The sequence below is a fragment of the Ornithodoros turicata genome, chromosome 1 (assembly GCF_037126465.1).
Source record: "Ornithodoros turicata isolate Travis chromosome 1, ASM3712646v1, whole genome shotgun sequence".
In the NCBI taxonomy this organism is placed as follows: domain Eukaryota; kingdom Metazoa; phylum Arthropoda; class Arachnida; order Ixodida; family Argasidae; genus Ornithodoros; species Ornithodoros turicata.
Genome location: NC_088201.1, coordinates 27,747,942 through 27,760,271, shown reverse-complemented (window position 1 = coordinate 27,760,271; position 12,330 = coordinate 27,747,942). Strand labels below are relative to the sequence as shown.

General features: G+C 43.1%; 1 protein-coding gene across 2 annotated transcripts in view; it reads left to right on the top strand.

Annotated features, from left to right (window-relative positions):
• Positions 1 to 70: 70 nt before the first annotated feature.
• LOC135377759 (heat shock factor protein-like) overlaps positions 71 to 12,330 on the top strand; it is a 29,431-nt gene continuing 17,171 nt past the window's right edge. For both annotated transcript variants that reach the window (XM_064610414.1, XM_064610413.1), the window contains exons 1-7: positions 71 to 272; positions 9,666 to 9,774; positions 9,921 to 10,045; positions 10,110 to 10,310; positions 10,423 to 10,581; positions 10,724 to 11,037; positions 12,114 to 12,240. In XM_064610414.1, the coding sequence (XP_064466484.1) occupies positions 168 to 272; positions 9,666 to 9,774; positions 9,921 to 10,045; positions 10,110 to 10,310; positions 10,423 to 10,581; positions 10,724 to 11,037; positions 12,114 to 12,240 (1,140 nt within the window). In that variant the 5' untranslated portion in view covers positions 71 to 167. The remainder of the gene's footprint in view (positions 273 to 9,665; positions 9,775 to 9,920; positions 10,046 to 10,109; positions 10,311 to 10,422; positions 10,582 to 10,723; positions 11,038 to 12,113; positions 12,241 to 12,330) is intronic.

Here is a 12,330-nt window from a genome sequence, read left to right as displayed (position 1 = left end):
CAAGGAAGTCGAAGAAACAGCGTATTACGACACAGAGCGAAATTGACGAACCTTTGCGCCGTTGCTAGCAACCATGTTTGGAAACACATTTTATGGAGGCTTTTAGGGGATGATGGTTGCATTTTTCACTAGATGCGGCCTGGTATTTAGTAGTTAATAATATAATCATGCACACCACAGAAATTGGCGCAAGTAACGTTCCTGCATTCCTGATAAAGCTGTGGAAGCTGGTTGAAGATGAGGATACAAATGACTTGATATGCTGGAGGCCGGTATGTTGAAACCACTGTATTAGGGCTAAGGGAATATTCTGCGATAATCCATGCTTTTTACACACTTTGCCTGCAATAGATACAGGGTGTCAGATATTAACAGCGAGTTTCAAGACTAGTTTAATCGTAGGCCACTTCATGCACTGTTGTCATTGTGCTTTATGTTGATACCGGTAAAAGCGTTATGTCGTATTGGGTCTGACGCGATATATGCGGATTAGTTTCGAAGTTTTATTTGTCAGTACTGTTTTTTCGCTGCTAGAATTATATACAGCTATTGATATATTCTGACATGGCCAGGTGCGGACTTTCTCTTATTGGTTTGTTGGTATTGTGTACACCATGCTGTAAATTAATCGTTCACTGTGTCGGTTGGGCTCATGAGTGCGCCTATTGTAGTACAGGGTCGTCCTTAACCTCGTTGTGTGTTTCTGTAGAAGGACAGATCAGATTGTACGGTTGTACCATACTATGCATACTGTCAGTCGCACTGATGTTAGGTCTAGTATTGAGAGATCGTGTCAGTTCAATCTTCAAAATTTAAATTTCTTTGTCACATCTTGATGTTTGGTGATGTTGTGTTTGTATGTACCCGATCGCTACGATAACGCTTTTTGGGTCACTTCGAGCGTTCTCTTACGAGATCCTAGTCAGATGCCCCTTCGCGTCAAAAAGTCTAGAGCATATAGAAAGCTGTCGGGGTCGCGCGGAATAATCCTTCTGTTTCAGTTCGTTATGTTACTGTGGCGCAGTCTAGCAGTGTTCCACATTTTAGGGCCATGCAAACAGTATGTGGTGTTGAGATATTGCTGTTTCACAGTTGACGCTAGTTGTTGACATGCAGTCCCTCTGTGTCGGCTCACTTCTTGCACATATAAGTACAAGTTCCCCAAACCCACGCATTCTTGGACACATTTTGGTTGCCTGTTTACAAGAAGTATTCATCCAAAAATGACCATACAAATTGTGTATGGAGTTCATGTCCAGTACCTTCGAGTGTACCTATCATATCTCTTCGTTGTGAAGTTTGTACTTGGAAATTATGTACAAAATGTTGTGAATTATGTTTTTCGGATAGACACACACATGCACCAAAAGAAGGATTCATGTACTATTTGAGTAATGAGATGGGAAGTACAAGAGCAATATTGTTTCAAACAAAAATATATAGGCATAGGAGTCATTCTTCAAAACAAAATTGCAGTTGAACAGTATGAATCTATGATGAAAGATGGAAGTCACTGAAAAGGTTAGCCAGCTGTAGGACTCGAACCCACATCTTTTGGATTACCGGTTCAGGGCTCTACCAATTGAGCTAAGCTAACACACCTCCCCAGCGACTTCCAAGGGTGCGCCATCTGAAGGGACACATCAACCACTCTCTCACTCATCCCCCTTTCACTCTTACATTTTTCTCACTCATACACACACACAATCATACGACGGGATTGATGCAAGCGGCAACTGTTGAACACGAGAGAACTGAGGACTGAGGATCAGTTCTCTCATGTTCTCTCAAGTATGAATCTAATTTGCCGAGAATATGTTTGGGTGGTAGGCAAGATCAAAACTGTACAGGTTAAAATTGCCTTTGTGTACTTGTGGAGTGGTTGTGGTGCTGCTCCCCAGAATCAGGCAGTTCTCGATTGTGTGCAGGACGACTTGAGCTCACTATCATAGGAGGGCGAAATACTAATAATGGGGACCTCAGTGCACACCTAGGGAACCTGGACTGGCACGCAAGGCAGCGTCTCTGAGCAAATTTGCTGAGGCCAACAGCCGATTGATTGCCAACCTTGAGGAGAAACGTCAAGACAAATATACATGGATGTCCATAGGATGAAAAACCTGCATTGACTACTGGTTTATATTGCACAAGCTATACCAAGCCCTTGCACATATGCACATTGAGGGTAGATGGAGTGCAGGTAGTGACCGCAACAGGATATGTGCTAGGTTTGGGAAATAAGGTGCAGCTGTCAGGAGAAACAAACAAGAGCAAAATTCGATTTGGAAGAAGCAATAACAACTTTAGAAGACCTAAGGAATGGTAGCTACAAGAACCCAGGGTCTCTAATTAAGGAAATCATATCCAGAAAATGTGCAACCTACGAACATGGACGACGCAAACACAAGAAATTGTGGGGCTCTGAGGTAGCCAAGGCTGTCCCGGATGGGAAGGAGTCTTGTGCCCAACACGGAAAAGCAAGCTTTTCCGGCACAGAAACATCTGTTGCGAAGGAACTGTGGGGAAAATATCTTCAATGAAAAAACACAGCAGCAACACTTGTAAAGCAAAAGACAAAGCAGGTGGATATTGAATTGAAAACGTGACCCTCAAAAGTTCTGGAAATATGTAATACTGCTGACTAGGCAACATTACAGGACATGGAGACAGGGGAGGAAGTCATGGATGTACTAAAACACATTGAGCAATGGCTGCTGTGTCGGTTTAATTCAGGAAATTAAGGTTGTGAAGTGACCATCATGCACCATACAGGAGCAAAACTTCCAAGAAATCTCTATGCTAGAACTAGAAGCAGCCCTCATGCATATCAGCATGCAAACAAGCACTGTGCTTCACAATATTCCAGCAAGTGTGGTATAATCCATGGGCCAGAGAATGAAGCAAGAGATACTGAAATGTTTCAGTAATATTGTGGAAGCTAAGCAAATTCCAGACAGCTGGACCAAGACCAGGGTCAAGTCTTATCTGCAAGGGCAAGGTTCCCAAGGAGGACATGAACAACTATAAACCAATATCAGTGACTCTAGTCTTGTACAGATTATTTCCCCATGTAATAAGAGCAAGAGTAGATTAGTGGATAGAGGAGGAAAATGTCGAGTGAAATGTGAAGTGGCTTCAAGAGCAACAGAAGAGCTGAAGACAATGTCTTTATTCAACTCAGGTGCTGCAAATGGTACAAAAGTGAGGCACAAAGGTACATGCAGCATTTCTGGATGTAAAAAAAGGTGTATGGTTTGGTGGACCATGCTAAATTATGGGCAATATTAAAGAACAAAAAGGTTGAATCCAGATACTAGCAAAACTACCTATTCTGACCTCATCGGAATGATTAAGAAAACTGACTCGTCAGATAGATAAACCTCGTGGAGAGGTGAAAAAACGTTCCTGTATTTCACCTTAAGTTACATGTTCAGACAGAAGAGAGCGAGAGCTCAACAGTTGGTCTACATAAGACACAAGGGAGAGAAGAAAGGTCATGTGGTACAGAGATCCAAAACGTTGTACACAAACGGAAAGAAAAGAAACCGGAGCGAACCATAAACACACCGAAGCCACCCACCTCGTCCAGCCAGACCGCTGTAACGCAAGAGTTAAACCCGACACTTGTTGTGGTTATGGCCTGTGGAGTCAGACAGGGGTTCTTCGAATTGTATCAACACCGGGGATCCCGCTTCGCTTCGAGATGGGTGGCACGTTATGGTTCCCTCCAATCTTCCCCTCCGTGTATACTTCGACTGATATCATTTGGTTTGAGTACAAGAAATTCACATGCTAAGAGCAGAAACCCGTGCCTTGTAAGTGGCAGCACACTACCAGATCTGTGGAATACTGACCGCAATCTACACAAAAGCAGACATGGTGGTGACATGGGAAGGCGAAGTAACTGAACCTGTTCAGATTAACAGGGGAGTGAAGCAAGGTTGTCCTATCTCCCCCTTTCAATATACAGGATGTTTCACCACAGTGATGGGAAGTCTCAAAAGGGCCCGAGTCCCCTGTCCTCTCAACGGTGTCGCCCAGTATTGTGTTCAGGCAACAGGCTTTTTCCAACAATGCCCCGACAATGCTTGATGTTCGATGACGGACAGAAGAGACGAAGTCAGGCGCTAACGCGACTTTGAAATGTCCCATTGTACTCGAAATGTATTTTAGAAAAGTGGACGTTTGGGCTTGTTGGTACTCCATAAGTAGTCTACACAGATTTCCGATAGATAACCCGGCTTTTGTTCTTTGGCTGGAGCGCTTTCTTGTGGTGCACGCTCAGCGCGTTGACGGCATGCGCACTTTCTTTTTTAGCTGGAGAAAAGGTCTACATGAGCCGTACGTTGCTAGAAAGAGTTGCGATTGCCGATTCTCTAAACGCTCTACAAATTTCTAATTTACACCTCGGGTCCAAAGTTAATGAACAGAAACATGCAGCATAATCAGATGAGGCAATAAAGATGTCTGGATAATTAAACGCAAAAAAAGAAAAAAATAGATGACTAAAACACGAGGCTCTGAATACTATCCAGAAGCTCTGCTTCTCGTATAGCGCATCGTCCTGTTTAAACCGTCGGTGTACTTTAGGCTGGACACCGCGCACAAATCACCAAGGTAGTTAAAAATGTAGTTAAACTACGTCCCACTAGTTACAAAGTAGTTTTAACTATTGGGGCTATGATGTAGTTACACTAGTAGTTAAACTACAATTTTAAGGGGTAGTTAGTAGTTGTAGTTAAACTACAAAAAGTAGTTACTGCCCATCACTGTGTTTCAGTAACCTGTCAAAAAAATTGAATAGGAATAACTGTCACGTGGTTTGATGAGCCAGGGATTTCCCAACGCGACGACGTAACTGGGGAAGAGCTGTGTTGTCACCGACCAATGCGCAGACCAAGTCACACAATCGTTTTTGGAAACACACACATTTATAAGCAATTAACAAAGAAACAATCAGCTATACAGTTACTTGAACCACTAGTTGAACACGAGAGAGAAGTTTGCCTGACAGTTACAGTTACGCATTACAGAAGGTCAACATACAAAGAATAAGAACAAAGCAAACTTGCGGTCAAGGACTGTCCAATAGCCGGTGAGTGAGGTCCCTCGTAGAGACGAGATGCGCAGTGGAGAAGATGATCCCGAAGAAAAGTCTGGTTGTACTTGAGGAGGATGCAGATGGAGCTTGAAGCAGAGAACACTATTGCACAGATTGATTGAAGAATACACCAGCCCAATACTGGTGGCACAACATCGAGACGCCCGATACGCCACGTGAAAGTGTGCGACTTCTTCGTGAGCTAGCCCGATACCAACTGCTTACAGTTCATTATTCTGTCCCGCTTCGGGACTAGAACCCCCCCTCCATAAATCTGTCGTCAGTGTCAAACACTAAGGAAGCGCACAACATTCCCGTGTAACACTGCGTGTCCAGTTACAGAGGCCCGAAGTGTGGACCAGACACCGTAGGGGAATAATTCTTGGAACCACACGTGTGCGAATGGCTGCTAACAGAGCGCAGGCCATTCGCGCAGTTTCTTGCCCGTGTTGCTGTGCCGGACAGATGTTTTTTTAAGCAACCGGGGAAACAGAACTGCAATATACTCGTGTGGGGTGCTGCCTTTGTTCGAGGACTGTGACAATAACGCTGCGGAAAAATATGCGACCAACAACAGTTATCTGTAGGGCATTTTTGCCACATACTGCACATAATTTTACCACATTTTAATTGAAATAAATTCCATTCTCTGGATTGATCTCTGAAATCTGCCTTTGTAATAGAGTGGGGTAAATCAGACATGCGCTTTCTGTTTCTGGCAAAGAAAACGTTATGTTGAATTGGGGGCAAAAGTTCCCTACAGGTAAATGTCCTTGATCCCATATTTTTCCATAGCGTGCTCTTCGCATTAAAAGTTTTGTACATAGTTACTGAAATACCCTCTATGAGGTGTTTTCTTTTTCGATTTGTTACAGATTGTTCATAAAAGAAGCTGTGAGAGCAGCATATTTACCGTTTTTGCAGTTGAGTTATACTGCCAGGCATACACCTTCTCGAAGAGAGCTTGTTACTACTAGAGGATTAGTTACCTAATGGTCATTAACTCTTTAATGACTTTAATGGTTTTTGGGCGAAAGTGAGAGTAAAACAATCCTTGTCGAAAGCCATTCTATCTTGTAAAAATACTGGAACGAGCACGTGCTTCGAAATGTCCATCGCCAAATTTTGCTATGCAAATGAACCAAAACTGTGCATCCCAAGAGCTCATGACCTTCTGGGCCACAAAGGGATTGATCTGGCCATCAGCACCTGCTCCAACCATCTCCATTGCTCCAAAGCATGTAGCCCTCTGATGTGAAATGAGTGCTGTCCTGCCTGTATTCCTGATGCGCATGGTTTCATCACATTTGGATCATGAAATTGAGCAATGGATATTTGGACGCACATGTTGATTTCAAGATGTTTTAAAATTAGAGTGCTTTTAACAAGGATTATCTCCCATTCTGCTGCCTTACTTTCGCCTGGAAGCCCCTAATTAAAGAGTTCATAAATGAATTTTAGATGATTAGTCATACAGAAGTTACATACTCTCTCTGAGAGAATGTCTGCATGACTGTATACCCCACTTGCAAAAATGGTATCCATGGTTCTCTCGTGGCTTTTTTTATAAAAAATCTGAAACAAATAAAAAAAAACATGTTGTATACTACTGAAGCTGGAATGTCTAATGAGTAGAATGCATGACAGCTAGTACTCCGACATATGTATAGAATAAAACAGAAAAAATCAGGGGGCATTACTTTTCAGCATACCCTCGTATATGTGAATAAGCACGTCCTTGACTATTTCAGTGCTCTCTAAGAGTTGCTTTTGGTTATGTTAAAGTATTGTTATGTTATGTATGTAAGTTAAGTTATGTATGTTGTCCTGGGCTCTTCCTTGTGTCTATGCAAGCAAAGCACTGCTGACACACCACATGAAGGCATCAATGGACTAGGAAGAGAGTGAATTCTTCACTGAAAAATAGTCATACTCTATAATGGTGTTGAAAGTCAGCTATATTTTTCTAAAGTTTGGCTAATGCTGTCCATTTTCCACTGAGTTTTTCTTTTCTTGTTTACACAATTGAGAAGTGCAAAGCCACTATTTGATTCATGGTTGAATAGAATGCAAGCATAGCAGATGAACAAAGCCAAAGATGATGCCCACACATAGGGCATGCTCATAATGAAAGGCGTGGCTGAGTATTATCTGTGCAGGATTCTTAAAAGAAGGTCTAGATTATTGAAACTGTTGTTCAGACATAAGCAAGCCAGATACTGCAATGTGAAATTTGAAATACCAAAAGGGGATATGGCAGGTAATGAAATTGTTAATGGTTTTGTTTGTGTATACATTTTTTTTCCTGTCACTTTTGTAGTGTGGTTCCTCAGACCATTTCTGTGTTTATTTTTTCCTGTTCTGCAGGAGCAAACATAACCCTTTGCACCACAGTCATGGTCCTGTTGAACAAAAAATTATGTCTTGTGTGCAGTCGAACCTTCCTAATAGGACCACAACTGTTCCCACAGATATTGCTCATAAAGTGAATTGTCACATTAACGAACAGCACATGATATACACCAAAGAAAACCCTGTGTGTAACAGAAGGTTGTGCTATGACTTACTACAAAAACAAGGCACTGCTGCTCAAATCTCATACTGTAGAAGTGGTTTTTTCCGCGTGGAAAATATTTTCGCGTTTTCGAGCAAAGCTGCTTTGAGGATTGATTCGCGTGAACTTAAATTCGCGACACAGGTTTCCGGGAGTGCTTTGCTCTTGCATATCGTGCCGCCGTCAATACTCGGGCATATTTCGGCACGTACTAAGAGATCCGTTGTTCACGTGGATTGCGGCATTCTAGGTCTATTCCTTTCTTCTCCTCACAGAGATGGGACGAAAGGCCCTGTCAAATGGCCTTTAGGGGCCCTGTAGGAGGCCATAGGGCCGTGTGCAAGTTAGCCAGCTTATTGTAGCAGTTCTTATTAATTATCACTCGGGGCACGGACCAGTTCGGTTGAGATGTGGTACTATCATTCAAGCTGGTTTTGAGAATGCGGGGAAAGGCATGTTCTGGCTTCCTGGTATAGTGGTATATTGCATGTATAGTGCAAAGCGTTTATAGGAGTAACAAAGCATGATGAAGTTTCATTTCTTTTCATCTTGCCTGACGGAATAAAACAATCTTCTGCGCTTGCTTAAACTGCCTATGCTACATGGAGTAGAAAGGGTCAGGTAGTCGCGGTATAGCGTCGAACGCCGAACGATTTTCGCCCTCATATGGCCAGAGTTATTCGCGGGAACTTAAATTCGCGATTTTGGAGGTGTGCGCGAAAAACGCGAAAAATAATTCCGCGCGAAAAAAACCACTTCTACAGTAAGTGTCTGTTTAGTTACATTTTCAGTCTGGGCACTTTACTGGCCGATTTGGTAGCTGAATCATCATCCAAATCCTTCAGGCACTTGTAGGTCACTCATTCAATTGCCAGTGGTCACGTGTTTGCCAGCTATACACTATGGAAGTGGACCAGACTTTTGCGCAGTCCCTCAGCTTTTCCCTTTCCCCCCGTGCACATAGAACGGTCTCATTGGGCACTTTACTGGCCGATTTTTATAGCTGAATCATCCGAATCCTTCAGGCACTTGTAGGTCACTCATTCAATTGCCAGTGGTCATGTGTTTGCCAGCTATACACTATGGAAGTGGACCAGACTTTCGCGCAGTCACTCAGATTTTCCCTTTCCCCCCGTGCACGTAGAACGGTCTCATTGGATCGCTCTCAAATAAGGTACCACAACAACTGCACGTGAGGACCACATCGCTTCATCTTTTTCGGCCATAGTGTTGTGGCCCGTCTCCGAATACCCCCTTATTGCTGCTTTCTGAGTGGACAGACACTTTGTCACATGCTTTCTCCAACCTTTTCTTTCTCTCTTGCACAGAGACCTACTGTCGTAGCATATTTGTGCAACAAACCTCAGTCATTGTCAGATAAGCTAATTGTCATATTAATGAAGAGGATTTACTAGGTTTGGTTGTATTTTGATGACAGTTTTATTGCTGGTGTGAACTTCAATAAAGACAATTGACTTACATGCCAGTAATGACAAGATGATGGCAAAAAAAAAACCATGGTACAATCAGTGCCGGCGAGAGAAATTACAGACCCCGGGGATGACTTCGGATGGGTCCTGTCCTTCCCGGCCACCCTCCTCACGTCTCCTGCGGTGCTAACAGCTGTCGGGCAGGCGGGCCCCTCTCGCTGACCCTGTGTACAGTGTCAGGCCTCATGCAGCTGGAACATGTAAATGGGAAATTGAAAAACATTGTTTGTCATCACTTAGACAAAGGAATTGATAGACATCGCGAGTGCCAAGAGGGATCAAGGAGTCTGGGGTCTGTTCTGGTCACTGCACCATATGAAAGGAGCCTCACACTAGGTTCCACAATCTCATGCGGGCCCTGGAGGCACAATTGACAGTATTTGGAGAGTTTCTGTTTTGGTTTTACATACCCACTTCACACATTAAGTTATAGAATTGTGCATACTTGCTGCACCTTTGAGCTGCAGCATTCACTTGTCTTTTAGAATGCTCCAACTTAAAAAGTTGCCATATGTTTCAGAATGGCCAAAGCTTTGTGATTCATAACCAAACCCAGTTTGCAAAAGAACTCCTTCCACTTTACTTCAAGCACAACAATATGGCCAGTTTTATTCGTCAGCTGAACATGTGTGAGTTGTACTGTTCTGCATCTTTTGAATGTAATAGTCATTCAAGTAGACTAGTTTGTTTCACTCTCTCTTTTTGTTACCTGTCAAGGTACTTTTCATGTTGCAGCCTGTTGCTCATTGTGTACTTTATTATTTGTCTCTTTTAGATGGATTCCGTAAAGTGGCAAGCATTGACCAGGGTGCTCTGAAATCTGACAGAGATGACATTGAGTTCTTCCACAATTTTTTCATTAGAGGGCAAGAGTGCATGCTTGAGTTCATCAAACGGAAGGTAAGTGACATTAAGAAACATTGCTTCGGGGTAGTCTTGTACTCATCTTTGTAATTCTGAGTAGGCACCAGCTGGGCGTGCTGAGGACTCTCGAGCAAAAGCAGATGTGTTGAAGGAGCTTCTATCTGATGTGGGCAGCATGCAAGGACGACAGGAACATGCGGACCAAATGCTCTCCGACATGAAAAAGGAAAATGAAGCATTGTGGCGTGAGGTGGCAATGCTCCGTCAAAAGCATATTAAACAGCAGCAAATTGTAGAGAAGGTAAGATGATATGTTGCCGCATCTGTGTGTCGTACTTTCTGCCTGTGGCTCGTTAATTCCACAGCGTTACTTTGTCGAAATGTAACACCGCTATCTATGTCCATCTTTGCAGTTGATTCAGTTTTTGGTGACACTGGTCCAAGGAAATCGCAACATCACTGTAAAGCGCAAGTTACCCCTCATGCTGCAGGACAGTCAAAGTTCCAGCACCAAGATTCCTCGTTTGAAAAAGTCTCAGTTTGGAACTACAACAGATTACCAAGTCAGTTCGGTAAGCTGCACTTAATGCAAATTAGTGGAGGCACCATTATCACCACTTTGTCCATCTTGATTGTCCTAACCACTATTATTTGAAGGAATTCAGGTAGTGGTGCACAGTACGCTTCACATTTTTGTCTTTCCAATGTTTCCAGCCAGCAAGCTTGTCAGATGGTCCCATGATTCATGATGTGACAGACATAATTGAGGATGTTGCAGACCCAAGCATCCTTGTTACGGGAAACACATCCGTGAGGCCAGAGTCTGCTGCTGGAAGTAACGTGGGCGCATCGTCGTCTGTCAGTGTTGCTTCCCCATTGCCTTTATCTCCTGCCCCTCCAGGAAAAGTAGTAATGGGAACAACAGGCATATTAGATCTGGACTCTGCACCCATTGTGGCCAGCCCCCTGGATCCAAATGAGCCGATAGAGCCCTTGAGCCTAATGGAAGCTCTTTCAGATTCGCCCAGGTACGTCATGAAAAGTGTTGCCTGTCATTGGTAAAATTGCAAAAAAGAGAGCATGTTCATGACAAACCAGCACCTTTTTTTGTAATGCTAGAATAAAATTTTAAAAATTTTAATGAATACATACTTTTATTATTAAAAAAGATATGAAAGTATTACGGACACTATTTTTGCAGGTTTGTTAGATGGCCAGACTGATATTTTGTACAAAAAGTATGTAACTACTGCAGTGGTGTCACTAGGGTATACGTCACCTGGTATGGGAGCTCTTTGCCCCCCACCCTAGTAACGGATCCCTTTCCATGCCAGGTAATACAGGATAGTTAACAGTATCATACCACGTACAGAAAGAAAAAAAATTGTGTTCGCAGAAGGCGCTCCTCATGTTGTTTTTGTCGTCATCGCGCCACAGAGGAAGAGAGGAAGCAGAACTGGTGCAGCGCGTCACCCCCTTCCGTCACGTCACCTGGTGCGGACTGCACCCCTAACCCCCCTATAGTGCCACCGTTGAACTACTGTATGACTGATTGCCTAAAATTCGTTAATTAACCTTTTATTTAGATGTTTTTGGTGAAATGTAAGATCGCAGAATTGGAGGCAGTCCCTGCTCTGAGATATCCATCTGATATATCTCCACTCTGAGATATCCATCACCAGATTTTGCCATGCAAATTAACAGAAACGAAGCGCAGCATTAGTGCAGGAAAGGCAAACCCCATTCCAGAGGGCTATGTGCTATAGACCACTGTCATCAAGATCAATAAAAAAACTAGTCCATGTCATGCAATGCTGAGATGTTACAGTGCTGCAAGCTGTTTGTTTCCTTGGGTGATAGACGGGAGCTAGCAAGATGTTGGGATACAAGTTTCAGGTTGGCTATATGCATTCCCACATGGTCTTGGCATCAGGGAGAAATGGATGACAAAGCCAAAAAAGTGAAATGCCCAAACAACAACCACATGTTTGACAAGATGCCCTCTCATACAGCCTGTCACGTGGGCTCTTTTCTGTTCACCTCTTCTCATGTGCAGGGACACTGTCATAATGTATTGCTTATTTCAAACTTGGTTAATTTGCAGTGGCATCTATATTCTCCCAGAGAGCACAAATGAAGTGGAGGTGAGTTCTGGAAGGAGTGGAAGTTCTGCAAATATTGATGCAAGTACTACAGGAAAGTCGCCATGCATCACCTCTGATGGCACTCAGGTACAATAGCTTTCTTTTTTTTTTTTTTTTAATTTCCAAATTTCCATTTCCACGGATAGTTAATTTTCCAATCTACCGAATCCCTGCTTC